General features: G+C 38.3%; 2 protein-coding genes across 4 annotated transcripts in view; one reads left to right on the forward strand and one right to left on the reverse strand.

Annotated features, from left to right (window-relative positions):
• LOC133556888 (calcineurin-binding protein cabin-1-like) overlaps window positions 1-12,877 on the reverse strand; it is a 38,566-nt gene extending 25,689 nt beyond the window's left edge. For all 3 annotated transcript variants that reach the window (XM_061907232.1, XM_061907231.1, XM_061907233.1), the window contains exons 1-8: window positions 12,659-12,877; window positions 9,115-9,177; window positions 7,126-7,218; window positions 5,386-5,499; window positions 2,138-2,272; window positions 1,876-2,056; window positions 1,656-1,785; window positions 1,434-1,583 (exon numbers count right to left, since the gene is read on the reverse strand). In XM_061907232.1, the coding sequence (XP_061763216.1) occupies window positions 1,434-1,583; window positions 1,656-1,785; window positions 1,876-2,056; window positions 2,138-2,272; window positions 5,386-5,499; window positions 7,126-7,218; window positions 9,115-9,117 (806 nt within the window). In that variant the 5' untranslated portion in view covers window positions 9,118-9,177; window positions 12,659-12,877. The remainder of the gene's footprint in view (window positions 1-1,433; window positions 1,584-1,655; window positions 1,786-1,875; window positions 2,057-2,137; window positions 2,273-5,385; window positions 5,500-7,125; window positions 7,219-9,114; window positions 9,178-12,658) is intronic.
• Window positions 12,878-15,371: 2,494 nt separating this feature from the next.
• The window catches only part of LOC133556889 (neurofilament light polypeptide-like), a 7,280-nt gene continuing 2,981 nt past the window's right edge, over window positions 15,372-19,670 (forward strand). Inside the window, exons 1-3 of the mRNA XM_061907234.1 lie at window positions 15,372-16,509; window positions 17,242-17,366; window positions 17,453-17,763. Coding sequence (XP_061763218.1) covers window positions 15,460-16,509; window positions 17,242-17,366; window positions 17,453-17,763 — 1,486 coding nt within the window. The 5' untranslated portion in view covers window positions 15,372-15,459. The remainder of the gene's footprint in view (window positions 16,510-17,241; window positions 17,367-17,452; window positions 17,764-19,670) is intronic.

Raw genomic sequence — 19,670 nt, forward strand, 5'->3', positions numbered from 1 at the left:
TTTCCTAAAATTCATGATTAGAAATGGACAAAATGAAAGAAACACATTACACCTCTTAGATCCGGGCTGTCAAACTCATTTTCACTTATGGCTGCCCTAAGAGGGCCGTTTGTAACAGGGAATAATACATGAATATAAATGTATAAGGATTTACCTCATTTTATAATTACCAAAAGTGTACCACTTTTTTTTGTATGGTAAAATCTACGTTTATTGTTTTTATGGTGTATTACGATAAATGGAAAAAAAATGTAACTGTTTTTTACAGTAAAATGTGTAGCCTGTATTTAACGTCATTTTGACATTGTACAATTTGATGGATAATTGCTTTGAAATAATGAGTAAAGCAGATATATTGAAGTATTTGCATTTTTAGATCCTATCAAAGAATAAAAGATGAGAAAATACATGCAGTACATGTATTTGTTATTTCACAATGGAACAAGAGTCCACTTAGTAAGAAAAGTACTTTGCTTATTAGACATTATTTCCAGGCTTTCGCATAACATCAAAAAATGATGTGAGAGGCCAAATCTGGCCCAAAGCCCTTGAGTACCACCTGTGTCCTAACTGAATCTATCAGTGACCTACACAACACACAATGGGAATGAACTACGGTACAACAGAGACTGTGAGCCAGTCAGTGAATTTTGACCTTACAAAAATTCTCCTGGATAAATGGCCAAGAATTCTCACAAACCAAATATCTCAAGATATAAACAATATTAACTAAGAGTCTTCAACGTTTTCCAGGCTAAGGACCCCCAAACTGAAATATAGTGGTGGGGGACCCCCGTATTACAGTATTTAGCTTGTCTAATGTGTCGGTTGTTGTTGTCGTTGGAAGGATCGTTGAATGCCAATAGTCCTCGAGGTATAAAATTCCGTACCTTGACATTGATGTAAGCCAAGTTTTATGCTGTGAATCAAATCTTATACCTAAAATCTACAACAAAGAACACGTAAGTATATAATGTGTGTGTTTATTGAGCTGTTGTTGATCTAATCTTTCTGCTGATGCTCTTTTACCATGAATTGATTAACGTGGACCCCGACTTAAACGAGGTCAAAAACTTATTCGGGTGTGGTCAAATGTACGGAATATGTACTGAACTGTGCAATCCACTAATAAAAGTATCAATCAATCAATCAAAACTCTTATTGTTTTGGTATTTTTTTCTTAGAAAAGCTGGATTTTATATTTTATTGGTAAATGTATTTTTAACCTGCTGTCACTTTGCTTTTGCTTGGGGACAACAGATAAAAATGAGCTTGTAGACACATGTGGTCTATGCAATATATGTATTGTGCAAGGATAAATAAAGGGTCTTTTTTGTTACATTTTTCAGCGATCCAGGCCAAAGCTATTTCAACATTTTAGTTAACAAATGTAATTTCAACAAAAACAAGAAAGAGAAAAATGTTTAACTTACGAGAGACAGAGGATGGGCTTAATCAGGACAAGATCAGGGATGGGTTCTTTGTAAGAAAGAGCCTGTCTGCGTTTCCGTAAATCCAGCGCTTCTTCCACAATGGATTTGCGTTCCTCTTGCTCCACTTCCACATAGTGAACAGACATGTCACTGCGAAAATACACATATCACACACACTGTGAATGTCATTCTTGGGTTTCTTTAACGGGTTAAGATAGTCACCATCGTTTGAACATCTGCATTGTGTCCCTTTTAAGTCCGGCCTGTTCCTCAAAGATTTTCTCTTTTAACACCAGGCCTTTAGTGTAACAACGATCCTTTTCAAGGGCTTTGCTGATGAAGTATAAACAACCTGGAGATATTCACAAGGATGATGATGATTATTATTATTATTGAAGTAACCAATTAGACAGCTAAGAGATGACGGTGATGTTTTACATACAGGTGTAGTCACAGAGTGTGTAGAGAATAGTGATCAGGTTGTCCAGGCATGGCCAGTGGTCCGGGTTACAGTGCAATCCCTCCTCAAAAGCGTGCCGAGCGAGAGGAATGCGCAACAGCCGCACGGCCACTTGGCCTATTTTGTACCACATGTTCACATCAGTGGAGTCCAACAAAACTGCCTACAAAAAGGACAAACACGTTTCTAAACAGAGTAGGAACAATTTCACAGTGAATCAGTTGCAGATGCGTTGATGTTTGACCTCTAAGTAAAACTCCATCGCAGTGTCAAGGTCATCTCGAGAAGCAGCCATACTGGCCAAGTTCTTGAATGTGGAATACTTCAACATCAGTCCGGGATGCTTGAGACCCATGTTCTGATCTTCGGAGGGCATAGCCTGAAATGAGAAAGATTCTTTAAGACCATTCATTTATTTGTGACAGATACTGTACATTTGGAGAAATAGATTTGCCGCTACTTCTTCTCCCTCGCTCATAAACACTTGGGATGGCCTGATCAACATTTGGCTTTCAATCCTGATTCATATCTGATCCGATACTTTGGCAACAGATGATATTCCTGAAAATTCTTCATAGCAAGTAACACAGACAAGTGTATGAAACTGATCATATTACATTTTTGAATTTGCTAGTAATATTGTAAATAGGATGATTAAATGTGTTGTATTGAATGCTAATATGCTACAAACCTGTCTCCCATCGAAAAGGTGTGGAGTATTATGAAGTGTAAAATACGACAACGGAGACATCGGACTGTTGAACAACTTAAGCTGTACATCAAGCAAGAATGGGAAAGAATTCCACTTCAAAAATGTGTCTCCTCAGTTCCCAAGCCTTTACTGAGTGTTGTTAAAAGGAAAGGCCTTGTAACACACTGGTAAAAATGCCCCTGTTACAACTTTTTTTGCAATTTGTCGCTGTCATTAAATTCCAAGTTAATGATTATTTGCAAAAAAAAAACCTGTTTCTCAGTGTGAACATGAAATATCTTGTCTTTGCAGTCTATTCAACTGAATATAAGTTGAAAAGAATTACCAAATCATTGTATTCTCTTTTTATTTATGAATTACACAACCTGCCAACCTCACTGCTTTTGGGTTTTGTACATTTGAAGAGACAGAATTCCTGGTAAGAGGTATATTTTAAGTTATGTCTTGGTTAATTTGTAATATTTTATAATATTATAGCGCAACCGGTTTACGTAGCCAATGTTAGCACATGTAGAAAGGCTTTTGTTCTGTGTTTTTGTCATGGAGTATTATTAAAGATTTGTTGTGTGTTTTTGGCATTTGCTATTTTTTTTTTCCATTTTATTTCCCAGCACCCTTTATGTGGTTGCAGCATGTTTAATGTTCAACATTTCCCATCACATAAGTTTGATAGTGTTTGAGGTTTTTGATCATTTCTGTGTTTGGGGTGTTTAGTTCTGCGAGTGTCAATCAGCCCAGTCCTGCCAGTCGGGCGTATGTTTGCGTGTGGAGAAATGAAAAGATCATTCAGGCACTTGCTTTGCTGCTGAAAAAAATGTAATATTACTGGCATACATGGAAGCATACATTATGGTCAGAACGTGTCATACCACATATTGCACATTAGGGCTGCATGATTTTGAGAGAAAAACTAATTGGGATTTTTCTCTCCAAAATTGCGATTACGATTCAATTTGCAATTTTTATATTTTATTGCATAAAACCGTGAAAAAAAAAACAGTAAGAAAGACATTACTTTTAGACTGTCAAACAACATATTCTTGTCTCAAGGTGCCACACACAGGAACAATATGCAATTATTGACATAAACATATTTGGCTTGATGCAGACAGACTCAGATCTTTTGTCTACATAATGCTCTTAAACTGAATAAATGAGTGATAAAAACTATACAGTGCTCATAATGTAATGTACCTGTAATCATAATATTTAATATTAATGCAAGAAGATATAAACTTTTATTTTTCAATACCGTAGAATTGTTTACTGTTGTATAGGGTTGTACGGTATACCGGTGCTAGTATAGTACAGTGATACTAATTAATCATATTTGGTACTAAACACCGTAGCTCACCGGGATCAAAATATAAATAAACACCTGACATCCACTGCAATGATACCAAGTACATGAGTGAATCTAGTCGATACTACTGTGATTACATCGAGATTTTTTTAGCATCAAAAAATCTTTTTTCGCTAAAAAAAAAATGTATATTATGTTTATGAACTCAGGAAATACATCCCTGGACACACAAGGACTTAAATTATAAACCATTGTATGACCTTGTAAATACTTGGTACCAAATTTGTGGTATCATCCAAAACTAATGTAAAGCATTCAAAGAAGAGAAGAATAAGTGATTACTCTTTAACATAAGTGTAGATAGAAAATGTTAAAAGAAATAGCAGATATTAACAGTAGATGAACAAGTGCATTATAAATTCATTTTCTACCACCTGTCCTCAATAATTCTGACAGAATAATAGGTATATAAATGACACAATGTGTTACTGCATATGTCAGCAGACTAATTAGGAGCCTTTGTTTGCTTACTTATTGCAATAAGAAACATGTTTAATGTAAAGTAAGATTGTTTGTTAGAATACAGCCAAAAATGCTATTTTTGTGTATTTAGAAAAGTATCGAAATACATTTTGGTACCGGTACCAAAATATTGGCATCGTTACAACCCTACCATTGTACTGTCATTGAAAGGTAAATAAACAAACAAAAAAATGTAATGGAATAATTTCTGTAAGCAAAAAACTCTGATAACTATTGAACATCTTAAAGTGCATTTTTTCCCAGTTTGAAAAAGTAGGTCGGATGTTGACTATTTGGTTATTACATCATGTGATCACGGCATTCTCGCTCGTTTGTCTGTGTTGACGGGCTGATATTAATATTGTGCTTTTCCTCTAGACATTTAAAGAGCTTCACATTGCTTTACATTTCAACCAGTGTGGGTGACGTTGGGAGCAGGTGTGTAAAGTGTCTTGCCCAAGGACACAACGACAGGCGGAAGCGGGGTTCGAACCTGGAATTCTCAACTTGCCACTTTACCAACGGAGCCATGCCTCACCATTGCCCATCCGATTTGAAGCTGGAACATACCCACAATTGGACATTTGGCTTTGTGATCAGATTTTTTGCCCTGCGAATTGTTGTTAGTTGACGGTGTGCCGTGAGTACGTTCTTCCTGTGTGTGTAAAGATGGCTCCATGCTCTACGTCCAACGAGACTAAGATTATGAATGACTGAAAAGAGCGCTGACTGTGTTCAATTAATTTTATTGTTAATAAATACGCTCAGGTGCTGAGAGCGATGCAAAGAGCGAAACCTCTCTCTCTCTCTGTTTGAAGCAAGAGATGAACAAACACGAGGCTCAACGATTCTGATTGGCAAACATGTCTGTCACTCAAATGTCGTTGATGGTGCAGGAAAAAAAAAGGTGATTTGATGTCAAAAAATTGTGCAGCTGTATTGTATAACACTTTACCTCTTTGAGGAGTGGCGTTTTAAGCAGCTCATGATATGCCTCAGCAGACTCCTCAAACTTGTCATGTTTCTGCAGATCTAAAGCTTTGTGGTACAAAGCAAACGCTTCCGCTTCCTGAGAAGATATCAGAATACCATCAGCAAAATATCTGCTACAGTCATGGCTAAAAATATTGGCACTCCTGCATTTCTGTCAGATAATGCACCACTTCTCCCAGAAAATTGTTGGAATTACAAATGCTTTGATATTCCTTTTGTTTGCATTGAAACAACACAAAAAAATCCAAATCTGATATTTTACACAGAACTCCAAAAATGAACTGGACAAACATGTTGGCACCCTCAACTTCATATTTGGTAGCACACCCTTTGGAAAAAATAACACTTCCCGTAACATACCTGGAATTTTGGACCACTCTTCATTTGCAAACTGCTTCAGGTTTCTCAGATTTGAAGGGTGTCTTCTCCCAACTGCTGTTTTTAAATCTCTCCACAGACGTTCTGTAGGATTTAGATCTGGACTCATTGATGGCCACTTCAGAACTCTCCAGCGTTTTGTCTTAAGCCATTTGTGTGCTTTTTGAAGTATGTTTTTTTCCTGCTGGAAGACCCATGACCTCTGAGGGACACCCAGCTTTTCTGACACTGGGCCCAACATTATGCCCAAAAATGATTTGGTTGTCCTCAGATTTCATGGTGCCAGGCACACAGTCAAGGCATCCGATACCAGAAGCAGCAAAACATTAGTGAACCTCCACCGTGTTTGACTGTAGGTATGGTGTTCTTTTCTTTAAAGGCCTCGTTTTCTTTTCTGTAAACCGTGTGATGATTTACTTTCCAAAAAAGCTCCACTTTAGTCTCTTCTGTCCACAGGACTTTCTCCCAGAAGAATTTTGGCTTCCTCAGGTAAGTTTTTGCAAACTCCAGTCTTGCTTTTTAATGTCTCTGTGTCGGCAGCAGGGTCCTCCTGGGTCTCCTACCATAGCGTCCCTTTTCATTGAGATGGCGACGGATAGTGCGAGCTGACACTGTTGTACCCGGTGTCTGCAGGTCAGCTTGAATTTGTTTGGAAGTGGATAGAGATTCTTTATCCACAATTCTAACAATCCTTCGTTGCAGTCTTTCAATTATTTTTTCTCTTCCGTCCACATCCAGGGAGGTTAGCTCCAGTGCCATGGGCTTTAAACTTCCTGATGACATTGTGCACAGTAGACCCAGGAACATTTAGATCTCTGGAGAGGGACTTGTAGCCTTGAGATTGTCCATACTTTTCCACAATCTTGGTCCTCAAATCTGCTAAGAGTTCTTTGCTCTTGTTTCTTTTCTCCATGCTCAGTGTGGTAGACACAACACAAAGGTTGAGTCAACTTTTCTCCATTTTAACTGGCTGCAAGTGTTATTTCTGTATTGCCAGCACCTGTTACTTGCTACAGGTGTGTTTAATTACAAAGGTGCATCACACGCTTAGTCTACAACTATTTCTTACAATTTTGAAAAGGTGCCAATAATTTTTTCCAGTCCATTTTTGGAGTTCTGGGTAAAATAATATCAGATTTAGCTTCTTTTTTTTGTATTGTTCCAATGCAAACCAAATAAATAAACACATGAATACCATTTGTAATTTCAACACTTTTCTGAGAGAAGTTGTGCATTATCTGACAGAAATGCAGGGGTGCCAATTTTTTTGGCCATAACTGTAAATTGAGAAGGCAATGTTTGGCTAGATTCACAGTTACCCTACCTGAGCCTCTTTTGTTCTACTTTTTTTACTTCTCAGGGGGTCTTGAGACTCATCTGCAGCTGTGGATGCGGCATTCAATGCTGCGATCCGAATCTGTAAAAAACAACAACAATGAAAAAGCTATAAGACTGGTAAAAGTCAGATGTTTGTGTACATAAGATCTTAAATGATGCAGCTCCTCCTCCCTTAAAAACATACATACAGCTAAGCTCGCAATTAACAAGAAGAGTGTTAAGTCTGTAATCAGGGGTGACTGTAATGTTCCAAAAAGAAAGTCTGCCTTCTCCCAATCAGCCTTTTCATACCGAGCCATCAAAGAATGCAATGGTCTCCCAGATAATCGAAAGAACAACTCCAGTTTTCACAGCTTCTCACAAGCAGTCAAAGACTGGCTTTAAGACCAGCAGTCCTGCTCACATTAGCAATACCAGGCAGGTAGTTGACCATCAGATGATACCCTGGTGAGAGCAGTCTGATGGCCACCAGAGTACCATTTCAATCTTGTAACATCGCAAACTTTTTTACAGATGCAGTACCAATGGGGTATATGGCTACTGAATGATACCCTTATGGGTGTCATCTGATGGCTACTGCACTGTATGTGGACTTTGATCAAAACTGCTGCACTTTATATACTTCTGCACTTTAAATGAAGCTGCTAAAATACTGTAACTTCATCACCCTTTATTTGTAACTCACGTACTGTAACTCAATTACTGTCACGTATTATTTTCATGTCTCCCTATGTCTAGCATTAAAAGATTACAGTTGGTATAAAATGCGGCTGCTAGACCTTTGACAAGAACAAGAAAGTTTGATCATAATACGCTTATAACGTACATACCTTTATGTAACTACACTGGCTTCCTGTGCACTGAAAATTCCACTTTAAGGTTTTACTACTTAGGTATAAAATACTAAAAGGTCTAGCTCCAGTCTATCTTGCTGATTGTAGTTAAGTTAAAGTACCAATGATTGTCACACACACACACACACACACACACACACACACACACACTAGGTGTGGTGAAAATATTCTCTGCATTTGACACATCAACCTTGATCACCCCCTGGGAGGTGAGGGGAGTGGTGAGCAGCAGCGGTGGCCGCGCCTGGGAATCATTTTTGGGGATTTAACCGCCAATTACAACCCTTGATGCTGAGTGCCAAGCAAGGAAGTAATGGGTCCCATTGTTATAGTCTTTGGTATGACTCAGCCGGGGTTTTAACTCACAACCTACAGATCTTAGGGCGGACACTCTAACTACTAGGTGTACCACGTGTCCCGGCAAAAAAATCAGTGTTCTAAGAACTTCGGCATATTAGTGACTTCCAGAGTCCCCCAAAAAGTCTGCGGGCTATAGAGCCTTTTCTATTGGGGCTCCAGTGCTTTGGAATGCCCTCCCGGTAACAGTTAGAGATGCTACCTCAGTAGAAGCATTCAAGTTCCAAACCTAAAATTAATTTGTATAAATAGGGCTTTAATTAGACCCCCCTTTTAGACCAGTTGATCTGCCGTCTCTTTTCTGCTTTGCCCCGCTCTCCTTCCTGGAGAGGTTACTAGGTCACCACAGTTTAGGCGCCAACTGTTTAAAGTGGGTCCCCGCATCTGCTGTCCCTTCCAATATTTCTCATTGTATTTAATTGGGTTGATTTTTTCCTTGCCCTGATGTGGGATCTGAGCCCAGGATGTCATTGTGGCTTGTGCAGCCCTTTGAGACACTTGTGATTAAGGGCTATATAAATAAACTTTGATTGCTTGATATCCTTTATGTAATGTACCTGCACTTTAAATTGTTTATCATTATGTAATTTCAACATTGTTGTGTATTTTCTATTTGGTGTAATTTAATTGTGGATGTTGGATACACCTTAAAAAGGACTACAGATGTAAATTGGCATGCTGCTAAATCTAGTGCATACATCTTCATAATGAAACTGCACATTGTCCTTCAAATGGGACTGCACAATTGCAATAGACCACCTTACCATGTTTATATCAAAGCTGAAAGCAGACCATCCACATGTTCTCTCAGTGCCTCTTGGCTGGATCTGTTCAAAAGTACAACATGTTTGGCATCACAATAGGATGTGTTCAAAAGTACAACATGTTTGTAAATACAATAGGATGTGTTCAAAAGTACAACATGTTTGTAAACACAATAGGATGTGTTCAAAAGTACAACATGTTTGTAAATACAATAGGATGTGTTCAAAAGTACAACATGTTTGTAAACACAATAGGATGTGTTCAAAAGTACAACATGTTTGGCATCACAATAGGATGTGTCCAAAAGTACAACATGTTTGAAATCACAATAGGATGTGTTCAAAAGTACAACATTTTTGTAAACACAATAGGATGTGTTCAAAAGTACAACATGTTTGTAAACACAATAGAAGGTGTTCAAAAGTACATGTTTGTAAATACAATAGGATGTGTTCAAAAGTACAACATGTTTGTAAACACAATAGGATGTGTTCAAAAGTACAACATGTTTGTAAACACAATAGGATGTGTTCAAAAGTACAACATGTTTGTAAAAATAATAGGATGTGTTCAAAAGTACAACATGTTTGTAAAAATAATAGGATGTGTTCAAAAGTACAACATGTTTGTAAACACAATAGGATGTGTTCAAAAGTACAACATGTTTGTAAACACAATAGGATGTGTTCAAAAGTACAACATGTTTGTAAAAATAATAGGATGTGTTCAAAAGTACAACATGTTTGTAAACACAATAGAATGTGTTCAAAAGTACATGTTTGTAAACACAATAGGATGTGTTCAAAAGTACATGTTTGTAAACACAATAGAATGTGTTCAAAAATACAACATGTTTGAAATCACAATAGGATGTGTTCAAAAGTACAACATTTTTGTAAACACAATAGGATGTGTTCAAAAGTACAACATGTTTGTAAACACAATAGGATGTGTTCAAAAGTACAACATGTTTGTAAAAATAATAGGATGTGTTCAAAAGTACAACATGTTTGTAAACACAATAGAATGTGTTCAAAAGTACATGTTTGTAAACACAATAGGATGTGTTCAAAAGTACATGTTTGTAAACACAATAGAATGTGTTCAAAAATACAACATGTTTGAAATCACAATAGGATGTGTTCAAAAGTACAACATTTTTGTAAACACAATAGGATGTGTTCAAAAGTACAACATGTTTGTAAACACAATAGGATGTGTTCAAAAGTACAACATGTTTGTAAACACAATAGAATGTGTTCAAAAGTACATGTTTGTAAATACAATAGGATGTGTTCAAAAGTACAACCTGTTTGTAAACACAATAGGATGTGTTCAAAAGTACAACATGTTTGTAAAAATAATAGGATGTGTTCAAAAGTACAACATGTTTGTAAAAATAATAGGATGTGTTCAAAAGTACAACATGTTTGTAAAAATAATAGGATGTGTTCAAAAGTATAATATGTTTGTAAACACAATAGAATGTGTTCAAAAGTACAACATGTTTGTAACACAATAGGATGTGTTCAAAAGTACAACATGTTTGTAAACACAATAGGATGTGTTCAAAAGTACAACATGTTTGTAAATACAATAGGATGTGTTCAAAAGTACAACATGTTTGTAAACACAATAGGATGTGTTCAAAAGTACATGTTTGTAAACACAATAGGATGTGTTCAAAAGTACAACATGTTTGTAAAAATAATAGGATGTGTTCAAAAGTACAACATGTTTGTAAACACAATAGAATGTGTTCAAAAATACAACATGTTTGTAAACACAATAGGATGTGTTCAAAAGTACAACATGTTTGTAAACACAATAGGATGTGTTCAAAAGTACAACATGTTTGTAAACACAATAGGATGTGTTCAAAAGTACAACATGTTTGTAAACACAATAGAATGTGTTCAAAAGTACATGTTTGTAAATACAATAGGATGTGTTCAAAAGTACAACATGTTTCTAAACACAGTAGGATGTGTTCAAAAGTACAACGTGTTTGTAAACACAATAGGATGTGTTCAAAAGTACAACATGTTTGTAAACACAATAGGATGTGTTCAAAAGTACATGTTTGTAAACACAATAAAATGTGTTCAAAAATACTACATGTTTGTAAATACAATAGGATGTGTTCAAAAGTACAACATGTTTGTAAACACAATAGGATGTGTTCAAAAGTACATGTTTGTAAATACAATAGGATGTGTTCAAAAATACAACATGCTTGTAAATACAATAGGATGTGTTCAAAAGTACAACATGTTTGTAAACACAATAGGATGTGTTCAAAAGTACAACGTGTTTGTAAACACAACAGGATGTGTTCAAAAGTACAACATGTTTGTAAACACAATAGGATGTGTTCAAAAGTACAACATGTTTGTAAACACAGTAGGATGTGTTCAAAAGTACATGTTTGTAAATACAATAGGATGTGTTCAAAAGTACAACATGTTTGTAAACACAATAGGATGTGTTCAAAAGTACAACATGTTTGTAAACACAATAGGATGTGTTCAAAAGTACATGTTTGTAAACACAATAGGATGTTTTCAAAAGTACAACATGTTTGTAAACACAATAGGATGTGTTCAAAAGTACATGTTTGTAAACACAATAGGATGTGTTCAAAAATACAACATGTTTGTAAACACAATAGGATGTGTTCAAAAGTACAACATGTTTGTAAACACAACAGGATGTGTTCAAAAATACAACATGTTTGTAAACACAATAGGATGTGTTCAAAAGTACAACATGTTTGTAAACACAATAGGATGTGTTCAAAAGTACATGTTTGTAAATACAATAGGATGTGTTCAAAAGTACAACATGTTTGTAAACACAATAGGATGTGTTCAAAAGTACAACATGTTTGTAAACACAATAGGATGTGTTCAAAAGTACAACATGTTTGTAAACACAATAGGATGTGTTCAAAAGTACAACATGTTTGTAAACACAATAGGATGTGTTCAAAAGTACATGTTTGTAAACACAATAGGATGTGTTCAAAAGTACAACATGTTTGTAAACACAATAGGATGTGTTCAAAAGTACAACATGTTTGTAAACACAATAGGATGTGTTCAAAAGTACAACATTTTTGTAAACACAATAAAATGTGTTCAAAAGTACATGTTTGTAAACACAATATGATTAAAAGTACATGTTTGTAAACACAATATGATTAAAAGTACATGTTTGTAAACACAATATGATTAAAAGTACATGTTTGTAAACACAATATGATTAAAAGTACATGTTTGTAAACACAAGATGTGAAAGTTCGTCAATGAAAGTACTGTTTAGCATGATATGCTAGTTAGCTTAGCTCTGCTACGGGAACCAAAATAAAAGCCTAATCAGAAAAAACCATCGTGTTTGTTGTAGTATTGCTATATTCTTATATTCATATTAAAAGTGAATCAGGCGTGCTAGGAAGGACGAGCTGAAACATGAAACATGTTGGCAGACATTAGAGTGCATTTTAGTGCAAGCTAGTGCTGATTTGACTGCGGACTGACTTACCTTTCATGTCCTCCTGGACGGCCATTACAAGATCAGGGTTATGGAAGTGTGCTGGATAAAGACTGCAGGAAGGAGTAAATGTGGAGTACATGTGGAGTAAATGTGGAGTACATGTGGAGTAAATGTGGAGTAAAAGTGAACTTCATCCATCCAGCGGCCTTTTTTTGTTTTGTTCTTGGTGCAAAAGGAGCGTCTCAGGCTGTTGGAGGCAACGCAGCAGTAAGGTCGCCGCTCATTGGCCCAAACACATTCTGTCTGGCCAATCATGTACTTGCATATTGTTCTGACTGGCCAATCATCTACTTGCATATTGAGCCCCATCATTCCGAGTCGGGCATGATCATTACGGCGTCGCCAGAAGTACGACAACTCTTCGTGAATAATAATATTTCAAAATAATAATGATATAATATTTGATAACATAACACATGGCTATCAGCCAACACTTGATACATTCTGCCTTGTGTCACGTGGCGCTTTACAAGCAGGCGGGGTCCTTCTTTTATCCAACAGTGCTGCTTCTTTCTTTTTAAGGTAAAAACTGAACTTTGCGATTGAATTAATTATTTATTTCATTATTTCATGATTGATATAATTAATCAATCATTTAAATAATCAATGACACATTTAAGTAATTCTTTATCTGTTTAATTTTTGGCCCTTCATAATAAAAGTCAATTTGTTTATTCATCAAGTTGTGATTATTTACCTATAATTCTAATAAAAGCACACTGCTTTGTAATTTAGAATTATGTCAAATGGAGATTTTAGCAAAGATAACCTACAGTCCCTCTCAGAGTCAGCCGTGCCCACCCGAGGCTGGCAGCTGTTTATTTTTGTATTTTTATTATTATTATTTATTTATTTTTATTACATCGGAACAGGACAAAACGGGACGATATTTATTAAAAACAAAGGGACATTGACTAAGATGAAAACACAATTACCTGGCAATTTACTTAAGTATAAAAAAGAGCCGCAAAGATTAACAGAAGAAGAATCATTTGATTTTTACTCCTATGATGCCATCAGCAGCAGTCATCCATCGTGACATCACAACTGTAAATGACATCTATTATTCCCATCCATTGTAACATCACAACTGTAAATGACATCTATTATTCCCATCCATCGTGACATCACAACTGTAAATGACATCTATTATTCCCATCCATCATGACATCACAACTGTAAATGACATCTATTATTCCCATCCATCGTGACATCACAACTGTAAATGACATCTATTATTCCCATCCATTGTGACATCACAACTGTAAATGACATCTATTATTCCCATCCATCATGACATCACAACTGTAAATGACATCTATTATTCCCATCCATTGTAACATCACAACTGTAAATGACATCTACAACTGTAAATGACATCTATTAGTCCCACTGCGTGAGCGCATATGGATCGCTAAACTTGACCTGCTGGGACTTTGTCAACAAGGAGATGTGGACGAAAAGACAGGACTGCAGAGTTTGGAGAGACTGGAGGAGATGTGGATGAAAAGACAGGACTGCAGAGTTTGGAGAGACTGGAGGAGATGTGGATGAAGAGACAGGACTGCAGAGTTTGGAGAGACTGGAGGAGATGTGGATGAAGAGACAGGACTGCAGAGTTTGGAGAGACTGGAGGAGATGTGGATGAAGAGACAGGACTGCAGAGTTTGGAGAGACTGGAGGAGATGTGGATGAAGACACAGGACTACAGAGTTTGGAGAGACTGGAGGAGATGTGGATGAAGAGACAGGTCTGCTCCTGTCTCTGGCCATGCTCCCCCAACCCCAGCAGACGATGGCGTGGAACAATGCAGTGGCCACCACAGTGTATTTGTTTAGGTTTTACTTTTGTAGCTGTATGTATAAGTGGCTGGTGGCATCAGCTCTGCTCTTTTAATGTCTTTAATGTCCTTTGTGTTCTTTGATGTTTCCCTCTTACACACATGCTTATGTGTGTTATGGCAATTAGTTTTTTTTCCCCCATTGGCCTCAGTCTGGACCTCCTCTCTAGGGGCCCAGGCTTAGACCAATTGTTTTTTCTCCTCCGTCCCGCCAGCGTTCACCTGTTTCTCACCTTTTTTGTAAGGGACACCAGAAGTTGGGAGAGCCGTCAGCGATCCTGTTCTGTCTCCCTGTAATGTTTGATCCTGTTCTGTCTCCCTGTAATGTTTGATCCTGTTCTGTCTCCCTGTAATGTTTGATCCTGTTCTGTCTCCCTGTAATGTCTGATCTTGTTCTGTCTCCCTGTAATGTTTGATCCTGTTCTGTCTCCCTGTAATGTTTGATCCTGTTCTGTCTCCCTGTAATGTTTGATCCTGTTCTGTCTCCCTGTAATGTTTGCCTGATCTTGAATGGGATTGTGCTGAAAATGTTAATTTCTCCTCAGGGATTAATAAATATTTCTGATTCTGATATACAATTATGACATTAGGGTATGTTTTTCTTACCGTAAGAACAGAATTCGATGAGTTTGCCCTCTCCTGTAACTCATGTGTAGCTTGCCATAATAGAAGTATCACAGGGTTTTGTCCTCGTTGACCCTTCCACGGTTGCCAGCCTCTGCCACTCACATCATCCGCATCCCACTCCCCCCCCTCCCCCCTCCACCAGCCTCTCTCTCTCTCTCTCTCTCTCTCCCTCTCTCTCTCTGGATTCATTATCAATTCCCTTTTGTCAGCAAGCCTGCAAAAAGCGCCTTACGTCATCCGTCATGACATGCACTATAAAAGCCGATGTAATGCAGAACCACTGCGCAGATGACACAGCTCCATCTCAAGCTCCGTCTCCACCATGACTTCCTCCGGCTTTGACCTTTATTTCCCTTCAGCTTCCAAGAGGAGAGTGTTTGTGCGCAGTGCAGGGTATGGATCTAGTGCTGGTACAGAGTCAAGGTCTGCATATGCCCCGTCAGCTTATGCGTCTTACAGAAGTTTTCCTACGAGCAGTCGAGCCGCTTCCGGTTCCTTCCTGCTCTCGACTCCGGCGTCTACGGTCGCGACCGAGCTGCGCCTCGACCAAGCAGCACAAGTCACCTCAGAATTCAAAAGATTGAGGACCCAGGAGAAGGCGCAGCTGCAAGACCTCAACGATCGCTTTGCAAGCTTTATTGACAGAGTGCATGAGCTGGAGCAGCAGAACAAATTGCTGGAGACCGAACGCCTGCTGCTCCGGCAGCGTCAAACGGAGCCGTCGAACCTGCGGGCCCTTTATGAGCGTGAGATCCGCCAGCTGAATGCTGCAGTGGACGAGGCCAACCATGAGAGACAAGCAGCACAACACCACAGGGAGGAGATGGAGGGTTTGCTCAAGCACCTGCAAAAACGCTATGAGGAGGAAGTGCTTGGTAGGGAGCAGGCAGAAGGCAGGGTGATGGACGCCAGGAAGGAGGCCGACGAAGCAGCCATGGACCAAAGCGAACTCGAGAAAAGAGTCGAGATCCTGCTGGACGAGTTAGCCTTCCTGAAGAGTCTCTGCGAGAGCGAAATTGCAGAGCTTCAGACCCAAATACAGTACAGCACCGAGGTGTCCGTGGAGATGAACGTGATCAAACCCGACCTATCCGTCGCCCTGCGGGACATCCGAAGCCAGTACGAGACATTGGCGCAACGTAACCGCCAGTCCGCAGAGGAGTGGTTCTCCAACAAGATGAACGTGATGGCGGTGGGCACCGCTCGCAATACGGAGAGCGCGCGGAACGTGAAGGACGAAGTGGGCGAATATCGCAGGCAGCTGAAAAGTAGGACGTTGGAGATCGACGCGTGCCGAGAGATCAACCAAGCTCTGGAGAACCAACTGCTGGAAGTGGAGGAGAAACAAAGTGATGAGATTTCTGCATTGCAGGTGAGAAACTGAAAGATATTCAAATATTTGCAAATAGGTCTAAATCAGGCAAGAATCAGGTTTCCTCAGGCCCATGAGATAAAAATGAGCTGACATTTTTGAAAGAAAGGAAGTGCTGTTTCTAAATGTGTCCACTGGATGTCGCCAGAGTGTCCCCTCCCACACACATGACCTACGAGTAGGCGAAGCTATGTTAGGACAAGGCAACACTTTCGTGTTGTACTTATGACAGGGGACACATCTTCTGGGCGCACATAAATATGCTGAGATAATATGTGCCCCCTTCTTACTTCAAGTGTGATAAATGAAATGAGTCCAAATTGACAAGTTTGGTTCTAGAAGACGCTGCATGTGCACAGAATAAACCACATGATGTTAGTACATCAGTTGAGGAGAATAAGTCAATGACATTAATTTCATCTTCTGATAGATTCCAAACGAACACCAATGGGAGCACTTTGAAACCCATTTGACTAATGGACATCATTTATTCAGAAAGTATAAATAACAACTAATGAAGATAGAATACAATTAACTGCAACATATAAGTGTAAAAACACATTATGATTTGAACATTTTCAGAATTTGATAGTTCTAATATTTTGAAGTTGTCATGACATGATTTAACCAGTCGGGCCCGCCTGGGAATAGATGTTCCTCCATGTGGCCCCTGAGCTAAAATGAGTTTGGGAGCCCCGGTGGAAATGAAAGATGTTTGCTTTGTCAACACAGGATACGATAAAGCGATTGGAGGACGACTTGAGAGTGAACAAGAATGACATGGCGCGATATTTGAAGGACTATCAAGATCTTTTGAACGTGAAGATGGCTTTGGATATTGAAATTGCAGCCTACAGGTGATATTTGCACACACTGCGTGTCATTTTGCTGTAGAGTGGAATGATTGACAGCTGCATGATGTGTGTGTTGGTTGCATGATTAGAAAGCTGCTGGAAGGAGAAGAGAGCCGCTTAGATCGCTGTGGCCAGAGGTCTTCTGTGGTCTACTCCCAGACCATGTTCGCTGGTCCTCCTCCGGGAAGGAACGTGGGCTCCATGAAGTCTCAACTGTATTCTGCCTCACCTTGCCTGCTGAGCCCCCGCTTCTTCACATCAACAATGCCCACCCTGGAGAAAATGTCAGCCAGTGAGGCACAGCAAGCGCAGGCCAGCCTTGCTCGGGGAGAAGAGGACAAGACGGACGGGGACGGAGAGGAAGATGAAGAAGAGAGAAAAGAGGAAACTGAGGGGGAAGGTGAGCATGTTTTATGGCTCAAAATGTGAAGATACAAAGTCAATGCTAAAACTCAATGAGTAATGACAAATACTACAGTCCACCAATTTTGCGTCAGAGTCATTTAATTGTAATATTTACTTGTACACATCGTAGGGTTAATAACAGTTTGGTGACCTAAATTAGTCACACGAGGTAGAAGTTATGAAAAAACAGAGGCTATTTCATCTCTACAAGCCTGTTTCTTCAGGGGATTTTATTTTGAATAAATAAATAAAATCCCCTGAAGAGCAAAGAAACCTGTGAAACAGGCTTGTAGGGTTGAAATATCCTATGTGTTTTTTATTGATATTATGTATTTTCTGTATTACAGATAAAAAAAACACAGAAACCTCAACTATTGATGCAGATGTGGGATATGAACCAAGGATGTCGTTGCAGCCCTTTGAGACACTTGTGATTTAGGGCTATATAAATAAACATATATATATATATATACATCTATCAATCAATCAATCAATGTTTACTTATATAGCCCTAAATCACTAGTGTCTCAAAGGGCTGCACAAACCACCACGACATCCTCGGTAGGCCCACATAAGGGCAAGGAAAACTCACACCCAGTGGGACATATATATATATATATATATATATATATATATATATATATATATATATATACGTATATATATATATATATATATATATATATATATATATATATACGTATATATATATATATATATATATATATATATGTATATATATATATATATATATATATATATTTATATACGTATATATATATATATATATATATATATATATATATATATATATATATATATATATATATATATATATATATATATAAACAAACCCCATTTCCATATGAGTTGGGAAATTGTGTTAGATGTGGGAAAGGGCATGTTCACCACTGTGTTACATCACCTTTTCTTTTAACAACACTCAATAAATGTTTGGGAACTGAAGAAACTAATTGTTGAAGCTTTGAAAGTGGAATTATTTCCCATTCTTGTTTTATGTAGAGCTTCAGTCCTTCAACAGTCCGGGGTCTTGTTGTTGTATTTTACGCTTCATAATGCGCCACAAATTTTGCTCCAAAAGCTGTATGTACCTTTCAGCATTAATGGTGCCTTCACAGATGTGTAAGTTAGCCATGCCTTGGGCACTAATACACCCCCATACCATCACACATGCTGACTACCACACTTTCACCCTACAACAATCACTAATACACCCACATACCATCACACATGCTGACTACAACACTTTCACCCTACAACAATCACTAATACACCCCCATACCATCACACATGCTGACTACCACACTTTCACCCTACAACAATCACTAATACACCCACATACCATCACACATGCTGACTACCACACTTTCACCCTACAACAATCACTAATACACCCCCATACCATCACACATGCTGACTACCACACTTTCACCCTACAACAATCACTAATACACCCCCATACCATCACACATGCTGACTACAACACTTTCACCCTACAACAATCACTAATACACCCCCATACCATCACACATGCTGCCTACAACACTTTCACCCTACAACAATCACTAATACACCCCCATACCATCACACATGCTGACTACAACACTTTCACCCTACAACAATCACTAATACACCCCCATACCATCACACATGCTGACTACAACACTTTCACCCTACAACAATCACTAATACACCCCCATACCATCACACATGCTGCCTAGAACACTTTCACCCTACAACAATCACTAATACACCCCCATACCATCACACATGCTGACTACAACACTTTCACCCTACAACAACCACTAATACACCCCCATACCATCACACATGCTGACTACCACACTTTCACCCTACAACAATCACTAATACACCCCCATA

This window comes from Nerophis ophidion, linkage group LG07 (genome assembly GCF_033978795.1).
Source record: "Nerophis ophidion isolate RoL-2023_Sa linkage group LG07, RoL_Noph_v1.0, whole genome shotgun sequence".
NCBI lineage: Eukaryota > Metazoa > Chordata > Actinopteri > Syngnathiformes > Syngnathidae > Nerophis > Nerophis ophidion.